This window comes from Monomorium pharaonis, chromosome 1, assembly GCF_013373865.1.
Source record: "Monomorium pharaonis isolate MP-MQ-018 chromosome 1, ASM1337386v2, whole genome shotgun sequence".
Lineage (NCBI taxonomy): Eukaryota > Metazoa > Arthropoda > Insecta > Hymenoptera > Formicidae > Monomorium > Monomorium pharaonis.
In genome coordinates, this window is record NC_050467.1 from 4,307,365 (window position 1) to 4,326,826 (window position 19,462).

The following is a 19,462-nucleotide window of genomic DNA, read 5'->3' on the forward strand; positions in this document are numbered from 1 at the left end:
CACGCTCTAAGTTACAGCACGTATATACAACTCCTACATTTTATATATGCGTGTATATGTAATTTGATATAAAAAAATAGAATTCTGTTGATTCGAATTGAACATGTCATTCAAAGTCTACGTAAGAAAAATGCACGTTCCTCGTTTCCATACACGGAGAAAATTTTCTCGTAAAATTTACCCTCAAAATCTGGTAATTGTGGGCTAATGTGTGATCTCGAGGAATTTTATTATGCTGTTTAGTAAAATTTACTAAAAGTATAGTAAAAGTATATCAATGTCAATGTGAGAAGGCTTAACGGATTAAATCGCAACCGCAAATGCTTTATCTTTATGATATAAAAAAGGATATCAATCAAAAGTATTTCTAATAAATTTTTTCATGTATTTAAAGTTCAAGAAAATCTTTAAGAATTCATAAACATACTTCTGGAGCAAATGTTGCTCCATTTGGGGAAAAATAAAATAAAATAATTCAATTACCTTTGAAATTTCAATAAGTAGAAATCAGTCGGGCATGGAATATCTACGATTGGATCTCAAGAATTAATACGCAGTGTACAGACTTTAAAAAAAAAAGCTAGCGAAAGCGACGAAATATTTCGCGTAGCATACGCAACTCGCAAGAAGAGGAGGCGCACGGTTCTCCCGTGATGCACGTGAGCAGCGTGATCCGCGGCAACGTCGTTAACGTCGGCGTATCCGCGAAGGTGTTACGCCAGTGTCTTCGCGCGGTCTCGGCAGAAACGATTATCGAGGATGAAAGAGAGCCGCGGCGGGCGAAATGGAGGAACCAGTCTTGTGCGGCGGCCCGTGAGAGACGCGGAGGACCGGAGGCGACCGGACAGACGTTACGGGCCCGCCGCGGAGCGAGAGGGAGAGCGAGGGCAAAAAGAAAGGCGCGGAGTGCACAACGGTAGCGAGAAACAAAGTGAAACTTACGAGCTGATTCTGATAGGCGGTGACAGCGGTGAATATGGCCTCCGGGAATACGAAGGTCTTGTGCGGCTCCTTCTCGAGGTCCACGATCGGCTTCGCCGTGCCCGAGTCCGGCCGCTTCACCAGGTGGATCCTCGGCTGGTACTTGTGCATGGAGTTCAGGACCAGCTGCAAATTATCGCGATACTGTATCGTCCGGCGGTATGCTCGGAATACAAACGATAAACAACGCGTTCGCAAATAAACTGGGCCGGTGAGCGTTCGATTTTCCAAATTAGACACTTTCTCCCTCCTTCCCATTTCTCGTGATTTAAAACGCTCCTGTTATCTAACGTTTTAACTATTCCATAGATCGCCATTGTTTCTAATCAATCGTTAATTTTGAAAAGAAACATTAGAAGTTAAATAAATGAACATATTGAGTAGACACTTACTCGATATTAGTAGGCCTTTTGTCGTTAATTATATCTCATTGATTTAGTCGAATTAATTAAATATTGAGTGGAATCAATGGCGGCTCAATGGAATTGACAGTGAACGCATAATGCTATGTGTCAGCTCTCTAACCGATGCTATAAGTTTTTTTTATCGTAATGTATTAATTATCATTTTCGCACAGCAAAATATAACCAACTGTTCCTTCCCGAGTCGCGCTGTAATTCAAAGAGATAGATGAAAATAACGCTCGGGGGAGATTTTTCGACGCAAAACTCGCGGGGGTATCCGATTTCGTCCAATTAAAGTCGTAACGAAGTAACCGAACGATTCGACTGGACTGGCATGGATATCGTCATGCGACTTCACGCGTTTCTTCTCTTCTGTGCTTCGCATTTCCACCCAGCCCTCGTTTCGAAGGGTACCATTAGAGCTCTCGAATCGCTGACGGCTCATCTCTTCCCGGAGACGACGAGGACGCGAGATTACATCGAGTCTCACATTGCGTTGACTTTGGCCGTTCGGGGATTTGAATCGGCGATGAAGCACGCGGCGAGGGCAGGCGATAGCATTAACAACAACAAAACGGCGGGGACAAGGGCGCGGGGAAAGAAAAAGCGTATGAATTAGGAACGTCCCGGGCGCGATCCCCGGTTACCGTTCAAAAGAATCACTTTGCCCGCGTCTGGCAGCGTGTAATACCCTGAATACAAAATGAGTACCGTGAAGAAGCGCTGCCCCGATCGGAGTTCCTATTTACGTCAGTCATCCGATGAATTAAGGGGGGCCCCGATGCGCCGGCGAGAAAGAGAGGAGCTCGGGCTGACAATGAGATGAAGGGGATGGGAGGGAGGGGGGGGGGAGAGCCTCCGAAAGAAGAGCGAGGTGGGCGAAGACGCGCGGCTGAGATTCCCCGTGTCTTATGACAAACGAGACAACGGACTGTCAAATTATCCCGTGGAGCGACTAAATCGCGCTACGATGAGACTCGTTTTATCGGCGTGTCTCACTTTTTCTCTTTTTTTTCCGTAAAGTGAAACGTGCTACGGGTCGCGAGGCTGCGGGTTGAATTTGTGCGGTGATGACATCCCTGATCGCCTTTTGATTTTAAAGCAGCGTGAGGAATTAATTCTCTCTCTTTTTCTCTCTTTCTAATAAACATAACAATGTCCCCCCTCCTCCTAAATGCGAATATAATCTCCGCACGTTGAAAAATCACTCGTACGTCATCACTTCATTCTCTCGCTAACTTTATGCCTTACAAAAATTCTCGCGAGCGGTTCGCAATGTCATCACCGTTGAACTTTACCAGCTGCGAACTCGCTTGTGTAAACCTCGCCGGTCGTGTCACGCTATGTGTGCGGCTGTACGGAAAAAGAAAATTGCCCGGGGAAAAAAATGTATTTCGAAACAATGTAAAAGGTGAGGGGGTAAGATAAACGCGGCGTAACGCCCGCGACACGGGGCGAAATGCTGCCGTGTTGCGTTCCACTTTGCTGAACTTTGTTGAACCTAACAATCGATGTCGGTCGATTTATTAATGCAACAACCGGTGGACGCGGTAGGCGTGCACTCGCTGTCTTCGACGCCGACGATGTCGTACTTTTAGTCGCAGCTGCGACGAGTAACGTGTAAAAGTTTAATGTTGTCTCGGGACAGCCACGTCTGCTCCCCCTACCGCGAAAAGAAACGTGGAAAATTTCCCGCCCGTCAGAAAAATGTCGACAGTTCGATGGAGTTCGCACATTGCGCGATAATTAAAATTAGCGAAACGAGTTGTGCCAAGGGGACGCTACTTTTTTTTAAGGATGCGATTCTTCCTTGTAGAATCTTGTTTTTTATTTAGCTGTATGTAACAGACTAGAGATTTTTAATTACGTATCAAATTTAATTTAAATAATATGTTTATGAGATTTAATAATTGATATTTTGTAAACATAATCTTAGTGATTTTTCAGAATATTTTTTATAGTATTAAATATCAGAATATTAAATATCATCATAAATCTCGCCGCCTTTCTATTGATACGTAGAGTATCAATTTTTTTTCTTAAATGACTTGGAAAAAGGTATTAGAAAAATTATAAAAATTACTACAGGTAAAATATTACAATCATAATTTTATGCTTTTTCATTTTTGTATAAAAATATATTCGACACTTCCTATCCTTTCTAATGCTGTAATTAAACATGAAAATGAGAACTAAGGAGCAAGCGTTCGCCGATTTTATTCCATCTCACTTGTCACCGGATCATTCAGAACAATGGCAAGGTATTTTACATTCGTGTCGGGAAATCGATGTCGCGTTACTATGTAAACGCGCGATTAAGTTATTCATTTCGCAGTTGTAAGAACTTAATAATAGAGGACGGAGGTTCGCGGCGGTCTGACAAGTGTCACGAGGAATTAACCGGATGCCTTCGTGCGAGAAATAGACAGGCGAACACGAGGCTTATTAATTAATTAATCCAATAAGAAACTTAACACATCCGTCGCAGCGCGAATTGGAGTCTGCACTTCGTCGGATCTTGCTTTTTATAGCAAGCCGATATAGAAACGCCGGAAGCACGAAGATAATTCATCGCAAAATGATCAGCGCTGAACTGCAGCTAAGTTTTTATTCACAGCTTCATTGAGCTTGAAAGTCTAACTCGATCAGCGACAACGAAACTAATATACTTCCCGTCGCGTTCTTCCTTTGGTCTTTACTTATTCAATGTCTTTCGAAAATTGACGGGAATTATCATGGCAATTCAATTATTGCGCCAATCCGCGCAAGCTCGCGGTTCAACGATTGATCTTAATGAGGCAGGGACGAACGGGGGGGGGGGGTGTGGGAAGATTTTAAAGATACTCACGTGCCCATGCCTGTCCATGTCGTTGTTGGTGAGCTTGACTTTCTCGAAGGAGACGACCTGCTTTCGGAGTTGCTCGCCCGTGAAAGGCGAATCCGGATGAACGTAGAGCCGGGCCGGCGCCGGCGGATCTGCCTTTCCGGCCACCAGCCAGCAGCTCCTGTGATATGCGTACCGATACCTCTTATTGTCGACCGGCACGATGTCCATCAGAACCGCGTATCGGCTGTCCGCCTTCAGCCCGTTGAATGAGACACGACACGTCGGAAACATCCGCCTGCACAAACACGAACGTATCCTCGGTCAAAGGAGAGAGTTTACTGTAAAGTTCTAATTAAACATTACTTCTCAGTTGTTTCAAATTAATCGCACTACTAGCGTTTCGCAAGAAGCAGAAATCTAAGCAATTCTCGTTATCGATTAAGTCGAGATTTTTTCCCTCGATATATAGAAGTCGTGAATTATTCCCTAACGACTTTTTGTTATAACACTGTTACTAGAATAACGTTTACGACAGTAAGTCTTAATTAATTGAGACTTAATTGATTCTTCATCTTCTGCCAATGACAGAACTAGAACTCTCATTGGCTATTCCCGATAAAATAAACGAATTGCATTTTAACAATCAATAATCCGGGATGGTTCGCGATAATTTTAGGGTTGACCCGCCCACGGTCGTCGAAGGGGCACGAGAGGAGAGAATAAGCGAAGGGGTTCGGCAGGGGCGAGAGGACGATGGGGCCCGGACTGGGGATTAGTGGCACGGGGGCCGCGGGGACAGAGGACCTGGCGTGAATGTTTTGCCTCGGAGGCCAAACATTAATACCGTGTCGGGCCCCCCGCTGCTCGACCACTAAAACGCGGGGACACCCGCCGATCTTATCTACGTCTTCTCCTCGGTCCTTGTCGACTCGGTATGCATTCATCCCGCCAGCGCCACGAGTGTGAGTAATGCTTTTATTTATCAAGCCGTCTTTTGTTAATGAATTGAACGAGGGAGAAGGTGGACCCTCACCCTCGCGCCACACCGCCCCCGGCTCCCCTTCTCCCTCGTTTGTCCCTGATTTTCAACCCTCCTTCCCCCTGCCTTTCGCGCGACCATTTCTCTCGTGACGCGGGCACAAACCCCGAGGATGCCTCTGACTTTTTTTCTATCAGATTATCTGCCAAATTCCCGCCTCGCCGCGAGAACAGTGGTCTTATGCCAGAATGTGTCTGAAAACTCAGTTTGAATCCCGGGAGCGTATAAATCCTTAAAAATAAGAGATATAGACAATCCTTTAGACAAAAAAATGTGTTCTTATTGAGAAAGATTCTGAAATCAGTAAGCAAATTGATACATGAAATAAAAACTTGAATTGTACATTCACGAAATAAAATATGACAAGGTTTTAAGATATATTAAATGTATAACCAATTATATGCGCTAATGTCTTACAGTTTTTTTTTTTGCAACAAAAATAAGTAACGTAAAGTTGCAAGTAAAAACAAATTATAAGCAAAGCGTGATCAAAAAGGAAAACTGGGCTTTGCCTTAAGAATCTTTATAGACAGCAAGAAGCTGGAAGGGAGACGAGCGAGAAGGGAACGCGCACGCCGAGGGGTAGTGCCTAGCGCAAAGTGTAAAGGGCGACAAGGGGGCGGTAAGTTGACGGCTGAAGGGAGCGTCGACCAATGTCGCTAAGACCTAAGACGCAGATCTAATTACCGACGCGCGAGTAGGCGCGCACTCGGCTGGAGGAACAAACCCCCCGCGGAAGGAGGAAACCTACGACGAATAAAGAGTAGGGATGTTGCCCGTCGCGGCGGGCAATTAGGTGCGCGTCGGCCGCGTCGTCCCTCCCATCTTTTCCGCCTCCTTTCTCTTCCGTAAAGTTTCCTGTGGTGAGTCCCGCCGGTGTTATTCTATGCGACCGTCCTCGCACCCCCGCACTTGCTAAATCATAGTCCAGGGCTGGCGCGAGCCCTTAACCCTCCCTACAAAGACCCGATGCTCCGTTTTGTCTAAGGGACAAATACGTGTGAAAGAAAGAGAAATTCTGATGAAAAAAAAAAATTAGCAATATGTGAATTATATTCGCGACGGCATTAAAACCGATTGTAATCTGTAGTGCAATTTAATTGCGTGCAATTCTTTCACGCGATAACGGATAACAAAAGAAAAAACTTTAATAAACAAGATTTTATAGCCCGACTTGCCTACGCTACTTCTGCCTTTTCGATGTAACGCGTATACTGTAATTACGTTAAACATACGTTCCTCATTCTACGTTCGATTCGTTCTATGGGACATTATACTTCGATACAAAGAACTATTCTCCGTCGACAGTTAGCTTCGCGCTCGATGTTAGCATTTCCGTCGTTAAGCCGAAGATATATGTTTGAGAAGGTGGTATATCGCGGGCCTCGAGACAAACCGCGAACATAAAACTTCTCGACTGCCTTCCGCGAATAGGCAGCCCTGAGAGAGATCCCTCCCTGGACTTCTCCCCTCACAGTGTGATCCCACTCGGATCCTCACGCCTCCGGTCGCCACCGCTCGTCCCAAGGACCCTTATAAACTGGCATAAGCTCGCCCGGTTTCTACACCGGCCCGACTAATTGACTGACGGTCAATATAGCAATTTAACCCGCCAGCTTGCCACCAGCTCGTTCCCCGCTTTTTATTCTCCTACCTTCCCTCCCTTTCCGATCTCTCTTTCCCCTCGGTCTATGCCTCCCTGCGCTCAGGTAGTCTCAACTCTTTCGCAGTTTTATATTACTGGAGTATATTTGTGTGTGTGTGTGTGCGCGCGCGCGCGCGTTTTTACTCTTTTATTTGTACGATGTGTTGCATTATGTTACTTTCTTGTTATCCGCAATTGAATCTGTTTACTCACAAAGAGGCTCGCGAGCGGAAATGTTGTACGTGTACACGTGTGTGTTAAGCTTACATTTCGCCCAGCCGATTACCCGCCGCGTTTTTACATTACCGAGCCAATTGAGAAGTTTAATGTTTAAGTTTTTACTCTTTTCTCTCGAACCATTTCCGAGTTCGTGATCCATACCGCGTCTACATTCGCGGTTTTCATTCGCGATTCCAGTCACTTGTTAAATAACGCTGGCTCACCGCAGAACAGACCGTTGCATCGGTCCCACTAATATTCTCGCCAATATTTCCTTTCTCTCTTTTAAATCAAACTTTTTTTAATAACCAAATAAAAAGTCGTAAAAAAAATAATAAATTTCGCCACGTGGCAACAAATTTGCAACTTAAAAATTTTTATTTTCGATAAAACAGCAATAATTTTTGAACTCGTGATATTTCATACACAAAAAATACTATAGTTAAGAATTTAGCTGGCCACAGATCAGAAAATAATTTTACGTATAGAACCTTTAAAATAATTATGTAAGACTTTCAAGTACGATAATATTGCTGCAGACAATTTTAACGTTCTAGATTAAACACCTAATATAATATTTTTAATTATTCAACACAAATATTTTCAGATCTGCATTTCTGGAAAATCGTTCTTTCCGTGCACTTGGTATTTCGCTTATAAAAGTTTTAGTTGTCGCGTATTTGAAGAAATTGATCTCAACAAACTTTCAGACGGCTAATTGTTCTTCGAATAATATCGTTCTAATTCCCCCCGTTCGATTCGCGCGATTAAAGGATCGTAATTTCAATGCGATTAGGACGTTTGCTTATGTTTCGGTATAACGTGTCAGGCGAGTGACAGCTTGCTCGGGGTAACGACACCTCTCGCCCTAACCCTAGCCCGTTTCTATCGCCGGGTCCCCCCTCGGGAATTTTCGTGGGTGTCGCGTCGTGACCCGTGGCAGGACGTGATTGAGTTTGCAGCGACATCGCCCCGGGGGCGACGGCGGTTTCGGGACGAGGGATGAAGGGGTGAGTGGCCGCGAGTAATGAGAAAGAGTCAATCGCCCCGACTCGCTGTGTCCAGGAGAGAAATCCAGCCTGCGATGCATTAGCGGTACATCGTCCCGAGGGAATTCCTTGGAGCATCTGGTCGCCTCGGGGTATCATGTTCATCCCTCGCCGCCCCTCGAGAAACGAGTCTGGAATTGTTTCCGATTGTGCGATCCTTCGATTAATCGTCAGGTAACGCGAGCGAGCGCGCGCGCTACCATTCTTTTTCTATCTCCGGCATCAATGTGCAATAAAATAATAATCATATCTCGGGCTTTCAAGTATTGTTGCACGCAATTGTAGATTTATCGTTTGTTATGTCAACTTTAACACCAGTGAAGATAACTGCAGATTGCGTGCGATTTGTATGTACGTATTGTACCGAATCATGTTACACAATGCAGAATGTTATATGCATGCTAGAGATAAAATTAATGTCAAAATTAAAATCATAATATTTAACAAACCGCTATAATAATTAATGATTTAATAATAAACAATTTTTTAAAAACAATTAATGATGAAATAACATACTTGAAAATCATCGACAATCATCGGCTGAGTGATTAAAACTGATCGATGCCCCTTACGGCATTATCTTCGATACCGATAAAGAAACCAGTCCGCGATCCAGATATTTATCACCTCTCATGCAACGGAAGTTGATAATTTCGAGTAGTTTGACCTTACCTGCCAGTCTTCGTGATGATCATCTCCGTGCCGAGCTCGTTAAATTTGTCCCAGAGATCCTTGGTCTCGAGATGGCACACCACGTGCTTCAGCTCCTCGCAGTTGGAGCGCTCCTGGAGCAGGGGGTTCACCACGGGCGAGACGCCCTTGCCGCTCGTACTTCCGGTATCGTCCGTTTCCGGCTCGTCCTCCGGGCCGATCGTCTCCGAAACCGGCGGTGCGCCGCGAGCGACCCCAGAACCGCTGGCTTCCCTTTCTGCAATCCATATTTTCGCAATATTCGGTACAGGCATTTTTACAACGTGCACGACATTAGAAAATAAAAAAGAATATCTAATCTAATATACATCATGTACGAGCTCTCTGTGGTGCTACATAATACCGAATTATCCTCTCCAGAGCGTACTCGTCGCCGCGTCATTACTATGAATTATTATCCAGCTCGCGGTTTTTATATTCGCCATCATCAGTACGCGCCGCCTGTGCGCAGCCGGGTGCACAACCGGAAACGACCGCGAGAGGGAAACCGCTTCCGGCACCAATCTCGATATAAAAATCGAGGATCGCTGAAGCGTAGTAAAAACCTCACTCTGCGAGAGCGGAGCTCGCCGCCGTGCTTAAGGACCGGCATTTATCACCGCCGTGTCATTGACGCTCGTTTTTACACGTTTCAGCCGCAGTCACTAAAATAGCGTACGGCAGCGCCGGGATCGAGTTAACGTGAATGAACCGCGCTCGATGAATATTTAAGAGCCGTTCAATTACAGTTATATCTTGTCGTTCGTTACCCGTTCGTTTCGCGCGGCGCACGACGACGACGACGACGACGACGACGACGACGACGACGACGACGGCGGCGACGAGAGATGTGTTTTCCTATCGCCGTGCCGAGAGACGGCACTTTCGCCGCCTCGCCGGCCGCGGCGAGCGAAATTAAAAACGAGGCCCGTTCGTCGATTCGTAATTTACGGGAGGCCGCCCATTACCGCAAATCGTTATTAATTTCGTTCGAGGGAGCCGACGCGCGCGCGCGCACACACATTGCGCGATAACTCGATTCTAAATTACATACGTACGGGCCTCGGCACAGATTAATATCTATCTCTCTCCGTACATATATGTACGCTTTTATGTCGCGCCGCATCCTACTTGCGCCGAACCTGCGTGAAGTTTCGTCCTCCTCTTCCTCCCCTTCCCTCCCTTCCTCCCCTCCCGCGAAGGAAATTCCCGTACGTTTACGTATGCATGGACGTTAATGAAAAGTCGCTTTCATGACGCGCGATTATTTATCGCTTATTCGACAACTCTATTAGCGGAATAATGAAGAAAGGGAGTGTCCCCCTCCTCTCCGATTAAGATTTTAATCGAAAATTAAATGAATGTTGAGAAGTTGAAAAACCTGGACGAGAACGAACGACGAATCGAAACGATCCATCGTACTTCTGCTTAAATCATGTCGCGAAAATCTCTCGAGGCACATCAGCATGAAATTAATATTGGAGCCGAAAAAATATGCAATACAGAATAAATAATTATGTACGTACGGCAAACGTTTTTTATCGGCTTTAATTAATCCAGTTTAAATTCTTGTTTTCACCTTTAAATATCTATCAAGATACGATCGGACAATTTTTATTGCGCCGGACGGAAATGCGATTGTATCGGCAATTGTGTCGAAGCATACTTGAAGAGGTGTGGGTAAGGTTCTGGGAAAATCGCGTTGATTAAACGTTGACTCACTTGATTAATATCTCAAATTAACTAAGGGAGACGCCGCGCGCGTTTTCACCGAGGCGTTTTACTTCGCGCGGGTCGCCCGCGCTAATCCCCCGCCGTTTTACGTGCGCGTCGTTTCAGCGTGCGGCGTCGCGCATATACAGTTTCCGCGCCGTTCAATCACACCGGCGTAAATCTAAGCGTAATCCATTTGGCGGTGGTTATAGGTATCCAGTTATCGATGATAATATATCGACGGCCGCGGCGATAAACGGGGGTTCCTTCGTCGACGCGCCGCCGGTTCGGCATCGATTATAAATAACGTTCCGCGCGGGGAAAGCCAGCTTTACAATTATATTACGCAGATTGTTTCCGATTTTAATGACGCAAGGGAAAAAGTAATCGGCTGATAAAGCGACGTATTGCCGTCGGCGGTGATTAATCGTTGCGCCACACGGCGGCGCACGGGAAGTCGCGGGGGGGGAGGGGCTCTCTCTTTTCAAGATACACGCGAATTTCTACAGGATGTGATTGTACACGACGGCGAAGATTGCGCCTGCGGTGTGTAGCGCGGAGCAAAGGGTTAATAATTTTGTTTTAACGACTTTCAACCGTTGTTAAGATAAACATGTAATCGTAAGCAGATAAAGCGCGAATTAAAAAGAAAAGTTGAATTAAACTTACGGAGAGACACATTAAATTGATTTCGTTCGCACGACGGGGCAGAGAGAAATTCTTTTTTCTTTACGACGTCGTTGCCCGCGATGAATACGTCGTTTGTGAGCAACGTGAACCGCCGTGCGAGTCGATGAGATTATCCCCCGACGCGACTCTTTAATAAATTCGCAGGCAATTTTTACGCGGCTCTCCGATAAGGACGACGCCTTCTCTCGGCGCAGTTGAGATCAGAGTTATTTATACCTAACGGGGAACGCGCGCAAGACCACCATCTGCCATTTTAACAGGTCCCTTCTCCGCGCGTAATTCGCGGACACGTATTTACCACGTGCGCCTTCGCGCGAACGCGTTTCCATGGTAAGAGCCCGTCGTTGTACTTCCCGGGGAAACCGTAATAAACTTCGTAATGGGCAGTTACAAAGTACCGACTTGGCTGGTATGTCAGGTGCCGGCTATCAATTTTGCACGTTGATGCCGCGTGCGCGAGGAATTAATTGTCCATTCGGCATAAGGCGAAATCCGGCGTCGGTATTATGGCTTTTCGCCGTTTTTCCGGTTTTCACTCTGCGAAAATCCGCGATCGCCATACGCAATCCTGATCGCGTGCCCGTTTCGTCGTGCACGTTTCATTTCTGTTTTCTTATTGAAAAAATAATACCTAAAGAAAGAAACAAAATTTCAATGTCGCCGCGTCATTAAAATAACACGAAATGATTGTAAGTTGAAAAGACGAGAACGTGTAAACTAAATACGTACGTATTATTGTAATCGGCTGTTAAGTGCTATCTAAATTGGAAATCGGTGTATCATTTATTGAAAGACAAGTAGAGTCTATCTACAACTACATCAATCAGTGATAATACACTAATTTTGATCAATAAAAATATCCTCCTCCCTTTTATCATTGAAAGACAGTAAATATAGTCATTAATCATGGTTATAAATATATCACTGCAAATCAGTAAAATTTTATTAAAATCTGATTTAGAAAGTACAATTCCTTCTGTTAAACGTATGATAAAAATAAATAATCCCCATATCTCACGATTAATGCCAAGATAGTCTCGATGTTGTATACCGAAGATGTTAATATATTAACAGTATTGTTATAATTTTGTTAATTCACTGCGTCATGGCTTGTTTTAATAAATTTTGTTTATTAATATTGCTACTAAATTAACAAGCTTATTTTCAGTATAGATCTAACGCTGCTATTTTTCTGTGTACAAATGTGTACGCGACAAAAATAAGTTGAACAGAAACATTCACGTGGCAATTTTTCAATCTTTTGTCCAGGGTGGAAGCTCGCCGATACACAAACGAGGAAGTAACGCGGTGATAAATAAAGTCTCTTGGTTTACCTTAAGTTACTGCAGGTTATAATTTCACGTACCGCCGCTCCTACAGCCGGCATCACGCTAATAACGCTAAACTAAAGCAAGCCCCGTCGTAAGTGGATAATTATCCTTTTTCCAGGCGCTACCGCGCGCTCATTATATCGCTCGCCGACCGTGTATGACCATCGTCCCGTAATCGAGGGCATTAGTCATATTGCATTTAATAACGCCTAAAACCGCGAAAGACCAGAAGAATGATTCGCGAAAGTTCGGCGATGTTATTGATCAGCCGCAAAAATGATCGACGGCGGTACGTGCCACGAATTATCCTCCGCATTTCAATATGTAAATTATCCTCACGTCCTCCGTTATTTCGCCCCGTATTTACACCACGCGCATTTTGCGGTAAACGCGGTCGCGGCTTCGATCGTCGGCTTACGACTCTACCTCGTAGGCGCAAGAAAAAAAGAGAAAAAAGTCGTATTTTATGAAGAAATAAGCTTTAAGATTGTCTAGCGTTTTTATATGGATACACGGTTAAAAAATTTGTATTAAATTTAACATATATTGTATATTGTCCCCCAAACGAGGCAACGATAGTAACACGTTCATTTTGTGCTGTATTTCTTTTAGAATTTACATTTTTAAAACTACGTCATTCTTATGTTATTTCTTCATAATTCATATTATTTTAATACTCAGAAATCTTAAATATCAAATAAGCACAAAATATTTAAATAACACATTTTATGTTAATATGTTAAAAATTCAATATAAGTGTTTGAACAAGGACTGCTTCCATATAAATAATACAAAAATGTTTCCTATCGTGTAACTCTTTCTGGTATATAAGTTGGCAATATAAATTATCGTAGTACTCTTTGTGTGAAAACTTATGATACGTAATAATCGTAATATCGATTTTTATTTTACGTATTTTGACTTGCGTCGGCCAATCCTTCTGTCTTCTGATGTATCTTAAATAAAAAATATATTTTTTATTTTACAGAGTATCGAAAGTTCGCAATACGATGAATATCGCACATGACACATAAATTATGTAAATTATTCCACGATTACATCTTCCATTCGTTTCATTCGTGGTTTATATTTCTTGCCTCACTATGTGTATCTTTGTAATACGTGTAATATATGTTATATAGAAAATACACGTATATATTGAACTTATATGTTCACAAACTTAGATGTATTTATTAAATCACGCAATGTGGAAAATGTTCAGCGTTGATCCCTGGTTGTTAACCTGCTGATACGGCATTAATTTGCGCCTGAGCAAATGTATAATTCCAAATTTTTAACACAATTCGCAAAAGTCACTCGTGAAAGGTGAACTTTAATTCTTCTTATTACGTTACATAATTCAGAATTTAATTACAGTCTCTGTGAAAAATTTTGAATGCATTTTTGCAAAATGTTAATTATTAAGCAACAAGAGAAGTATATAATTTACACTATATATAATTCAAATTATTTTAATTGATACTTTCAACGGCAATACAACTTAGCAGACTTAAAAGTACGATTTAGACAATCGGTTGCGTAAATTGTACCTTCTACAAAATGTTGCAAAAAAGGGAAGTGCCTTTCCATTATTTTTCATTCCTAAATTTGTCCAATACAGATTGACTTACAATCTCGGTTTAGACAGCTGTTTATTTTTCTCTAATTTTAAGAATTGGAAGAAAGATAAAGAGTAAGTTAAGCCGAGATCAAAGCCAATCTACAATGGCAGAGATAGACGTAAAGGAGAGCGCTCGCCTGTTTAGACAAATGGACCGCTTTGGTAAAAGGTTAAAGGCAATTTGATCCGCTAAACCGAGCGACTTGTTTGCGCAATAGTAAACTCCTCGGCGGCCGCTACACATCGCGGAATATTAGGTACGAATTACCACTTGCAATAACAGTAATCTTCATTCGTCGGCCGGCTTTTAGCCGTAAAACGCCGCGGAGAGTCCCTTGCGGTCGCCGGGCTCTGTATTTACGTTGCGCTCCGAGCTCTCGCGCGGCTACGAACCTTTCAATATAGTAGAAGCATCTTCGTCGGCGAGGATTATCCGCACGCAACTCGTCGTTTCCACCGCAAGAGAGCCGATAACCACAAAGCAATAATTAATTACCGTCGGCACCGATACGCCGATTTATCGACGATTATTACCCCGCAAGACAAGGGGGAGAAGGGGGGAGGGGGAGAACGGATACACCTGCACGAGTCGAGCTACGCGCGCGCGCTTAACACTCCGCGAAGAAGTTATTTAACAGCCGCGAGATCGAGTACATAAATTCTGAAACGGTCGATCGGTATCGCTTCATTAATACAGCTCGATAGGCGTAGCCGGAATTATGGTTACACCTGTGGCGAAGAACGTGAAGATGTTCGCACGATTCTCCGTTACGGGGATTACTTGTACGAAATTACATAAAGTATCTTTTAACCCCCTTTCGAACACAATTAAATACCGTGTGCAAAGCTAATGGAGTTCATTCTCTCTCTCTCTTTCCTGAGTTTTAATTCCTACCTCCGTTCCTATCTTCCTGATAAACCCCTTTTAAATCTCTTCATTTACAATATTAGAGATTAATTGAAACGCTAGTAAATTATTGCAAAACCTTAATGAGTTATCGATCTCATAACTCCAGTCGTATTCGTTTCTTTTCAACGCGTTCAAGCGGTCAGACAAAAGAAGAAGAATTGACTTGGAAGATTGAGAGTTAAGGGACTCTTTGATTTTTGTTGCGTGTGCGGGCGAGCCCCGATACTCGCCGATTAGAAATGATAATCGTCAATGACGACGATGTGCATCGAGAGACGCATTATTTCCCGGGAACATCGCGTGGCGCCTGAAATCGAGCGTGTTTCCCCCGCTTAATTGCGGAGAGGCGGAGGAGAGCGCGACAAGGGAAAGAGAGAATCGAAACGGCGGCGTCCTCGGATATCCGTGATTAAGTTGCCAGCGAGGGTCGCGGCGTCTTGACGCGATAAGAGCCCGGTATCAGGCGATACTTGCTGCGTCACGTCGATCGTGCGTCGACGTGTACGACGAGGGAAACCCGCCGGTTTTTCGAGACGTCGCCGGCGCAAACAGGCAGGCCGGCAGAAACCGATGATTTTCACCGTAGAGATACGTTACGTAAAGCGACGCAATTGCCGATAAGTCGCGTATAACCACCACCTCCTCCTCCTCCTCCTCCTCCTTCTCCCCTTGCATCAAACTGACAGCAGGACACTTTCCCACATTGTGTTCTTCGGTTTTATTCGTAATCAACGGAGAAAAATTAAAGTTCTTTTCGTACATCGGCGCTTCTTTCGTGACTCATTTAGGCTTGATTCTTATAAATGAGTCACTAAGTTTCAGTGAAATAGTTTCAATTCAATACTCAATTAATATAACTAAATATTTTTATTAATATTCAGTAATCAATAGTAACCAATTGGTTACCATTAATATGATTACAAAATGTTACTAAATATTTGGTTGTATCGATCAAACGCATTTTATTAAAATCAATTTTAATAAATTATTGAAATAATTTATTTAAAGCTTGATTATTACTATTAAAATCTTTTTCGGTACATAAACTCAGAACTGTATAATCTAAACGAAATTATCATTAAGCACCGAGATCCGTTTTGATCGATATCGGTGCTTCTTCCGCCTACGTTTCTATCTTGGATTTTCAATCGTCAATATTATTAAAAAATGTTGTACTCCAACTCTTCTCTATTCTTCAATCTTTTATAATCATTAGCCAGATGATAAATGTCATTTCGTCTGGTCCATTCGAGTCGCCGAGCAGGGAAATGCTCGTGTTTACCGGAGCGGCGCGTAATTGGAGAGAGAGACGTAGGTACGCGAGAGTGACTCGCCAGGCTCTCACACGTGTGGTCCGTCAGTCCGCGTATTTTTATTCGGCACGATCTACGGCCGTGTTAAACGACTGACGAAACGGATGACGAGCCACCGTCGGCGGCGGCCGCGTGTCACGATTCTCTTGGGCGAATCTCGCCGGCTTTACGGCAGGGCCGGGTGAGTTACGGCTGCGAGTGCGCGCGCGAGACCGAGGCGGATCAAAGCGCTCGCGGGACAGATTGAAACGGGTCGCGGAGCGCGGACGACGATCTACGAGGCTAACGCGCTACGAGCGAACGCAACGCGCCGCACACTCGTCCGTATCGCGTTTGATCCGATTGCGCGCGAACCAACTCGTTAGAATCGCCGGGCATTGCCAAATTGCCAAATTGATGTCTTCACTTTGTACTCGATTCAACAGGCTGCGCAGTCGCTGGTTCTGCGCTCGGCCGAACGTATGAGAAATATCGCGGATGATTTAACGAAGAGATATTTAAATAGAAACTTCACCTTTAGTTTCTGGAAGGTAGGAGAACTGCGCGAAACACTTCCTGTTTCGGAACGTACCTGTGTGTGTCTCTTCAGATAAAAGAATATGTAAATGCAAAATTTCTTCCAAGATATAGAGACTTAACTCCTCACTCTGCTTGAGAAAATATATATAACTCGAGTGCCGCTCTACGTCGAGAGTCAACAATGTAATTCAACAGCAGAAACGAGGGTGATATCATAAATACTTTCCAGCGGAAGTCGACGTCTGTTCGGGGAGACAAGTTTACGAGCGGAGCGCAGTGTGCGCGAATGAATTACGATCGTCACCGAAAATCGAAAATATATTCGCGGCTGACGGGGAACGTTACGACGAGAGGCCGTTGCGAGTATCGCGGGATAGCCCCCGCTTCTTCGCTCGCGTTTTAATTTAGCGCCGATAACGGTTCCTCCGCGGGCTAATAACACAAGCGAGGGCCATCCCTCCGCCCCTTCTCCTTTTGGGAGGGTCTAAATATCTAATTAAGATAGCGTATTAAAAACGTCCCTGTCAAGCGTCGCCGCGGAATTACGCCGACTCATCGATCCGTCATTAATGAAAAGTAAATCAGCGATGCAAGCCGAGCGTATACACGACGCCGAAGTGCGCGCGCGGAGGGAAAAAGATTGTCGCGGAAGTCCGTGCGTTTTGCCGTGCAACGAGGTAAATTGAGTATTGACGGGCCGTATCTGATCGCGCGATAGGACGCGGAACGTCCTCGGATCGATCAATCAATCTGTCGACAGGTAATTAAAACCGGCACCTTGTTTGTTCGCGAAACGTAAATTAATCTGAGCGTGACGCGGTGCGTTCCTTCCTCTTTTCGCCGAAGACGACGGCACTTTCGTCCGTCGCGTCCGATACACGTGCAAAAAATTGATTACGACATTCGAGGCCATTCGACGTCTCACTTCGCGTCAATGTTCGCGAAACAATGTGGCAAAAAGAGAATGAGATCGCAATAAATAATTATGATGGAAGATAAAAAGAAGTGAGTTTGAAATTGACCAATAATAATAGATATATTTGCCAGAGAAGGATGCTTGATAGGTAAATCTATACAAGTAGCTCTAATTAGGAAATAAATTATTTTAATAATTATACTAAATCACTTAAACTTAATGTACGATTCTGTTTCTCTCTCTCTCTCTTGGCACAGAAACCTTCTTGCAATTTTCTTTTATTGTAACTATAAAATTTATGTAAGTAATTAATGTATTGTGTATGCATATTATTAACATTTTTAATAAATATATACAGAAAAAATAAATGTGAAGACAGATACATTTGCTATGGAGAAAATATTAAGTTGATTTTAAGTCGCGTGACTTCTGACAAAAAACAAAGGTATATGATTCATGAGCAATAAAAGGATAGGAGTTTATATTTTACCGTGAATATATACACGGCTTGGCATGCGATGTGCTGAAAAAAAAAAAAAACTGTGATTTGAAAAAAGGCGAACATAATAGCTTTTTAAATATCGCCTACTATTGAGATCAAGGCCAGTTTTATTACATCAGCTGACGCAGTCATTACGTTAATCATCAAGAATAGTTTACGCCAACATTAACGCCATGTTAAAGTAATCCTTTTTAGACGTAAAGCTACATAAAATTCTCCGTGGAATTTAATACCAGAAAATTTTTGGAATAAAACTTACTAAAATAATTTGCTATAAAAAAAATTCTCTACTCAGTCCTTTGAAAGCTTTTTCGGTTTGCTCTTTTCGTATATCTCTCGATTAAAAAGTATCTAAATAGAGAAGAGTTTATACATGGTCATAACAAGCATATTGAAATAATATTTCGTATGTCATTTTTAAATTTTCTAGTTAACAAGCGTTTATAAGATTCTCCACTTCCCTGAGAAATGTAAAAAGAATTAGAAATATTTAAAAATCACATACGAAATATTACTTCAGCACTAAGTTCTTGCCATGCCCGTACATGGGCCTTTCTCAATTTAAAATGTATTATACAAATCGCCAGTTTATCTCAATTACTGATTTAAAGAAATATTCGATTGTAGCGGAATCCTGTCGCATAAATATGACACTTGACAATGGGTGAGAGATAACGCTGTCGCCCGAGTTGGTACAGACCGCCAACACGCGGGAACGCAAAAGGAAACGCGATTGGCAAATCCAAGCGAGCTAGAACCCGCCGTCTCTCTCTCTCTCTCTCTCTCTCTGCGTATAATATGCGTATCTCCTCGATATCACCGCGGAACGAGCGTCAGCGTGGCAGGAAGGCGCTAACAAATGTCGTTCGCGCCTCGTATTTCAAGCACTGTCATTTGTACGTTGCGCCGCGCTCTCGACAGAGGTAACGAAGTGACGATGACTTCGGCGATTCCTTCGTTTTCTCTTCCCGTCCGCCTCTCGCGATTATGAAATTGAACCGGGTCCTCTTCGCGGATTGTTCGCCGTAATCGCCGAGTCATTTGAGCGCAATGCGCGCGGTTCGCGCCAAAATATATCGGATAATTAAGTCAG

At 43.6% G+C, this 19,462-nt stretch overlaps 1 protein-coding gene across 2 annotated transcripts in view; it reads right to left on the bottom strand.

Moving 5' to 3' along the window:
- The window catches only part of LOC105834493 (T-box protein H15), a 50,933-nt gene that overhangs the window by 19,524 nt on the left and 11,947 nt on the right, over positions 1 to 19,462 (bottom strand). For both annotated transcript variants that reach the window (XM_036283251.1, XM_036283255.1), the window contains exons 2-4: positions 8,837 to 9,092; positions 4,234 to 4,507; positions 943 to 1,107 (exon numbers count right to left, since the gene is read on the bottom strand). In XM_036283251.1, the coding sequence (XP_036139144.1) occupies positions 943 to 1,107; positions 4,234 to 4,507; positions 8,837 to 9,092 (695 nt within the window). The remainder of the gene's footprint in view (positions 1 to 942; positions 1,108 to 4,233; positions 4,508 to 8,836; positions 9,093 to 19,462) is intronic.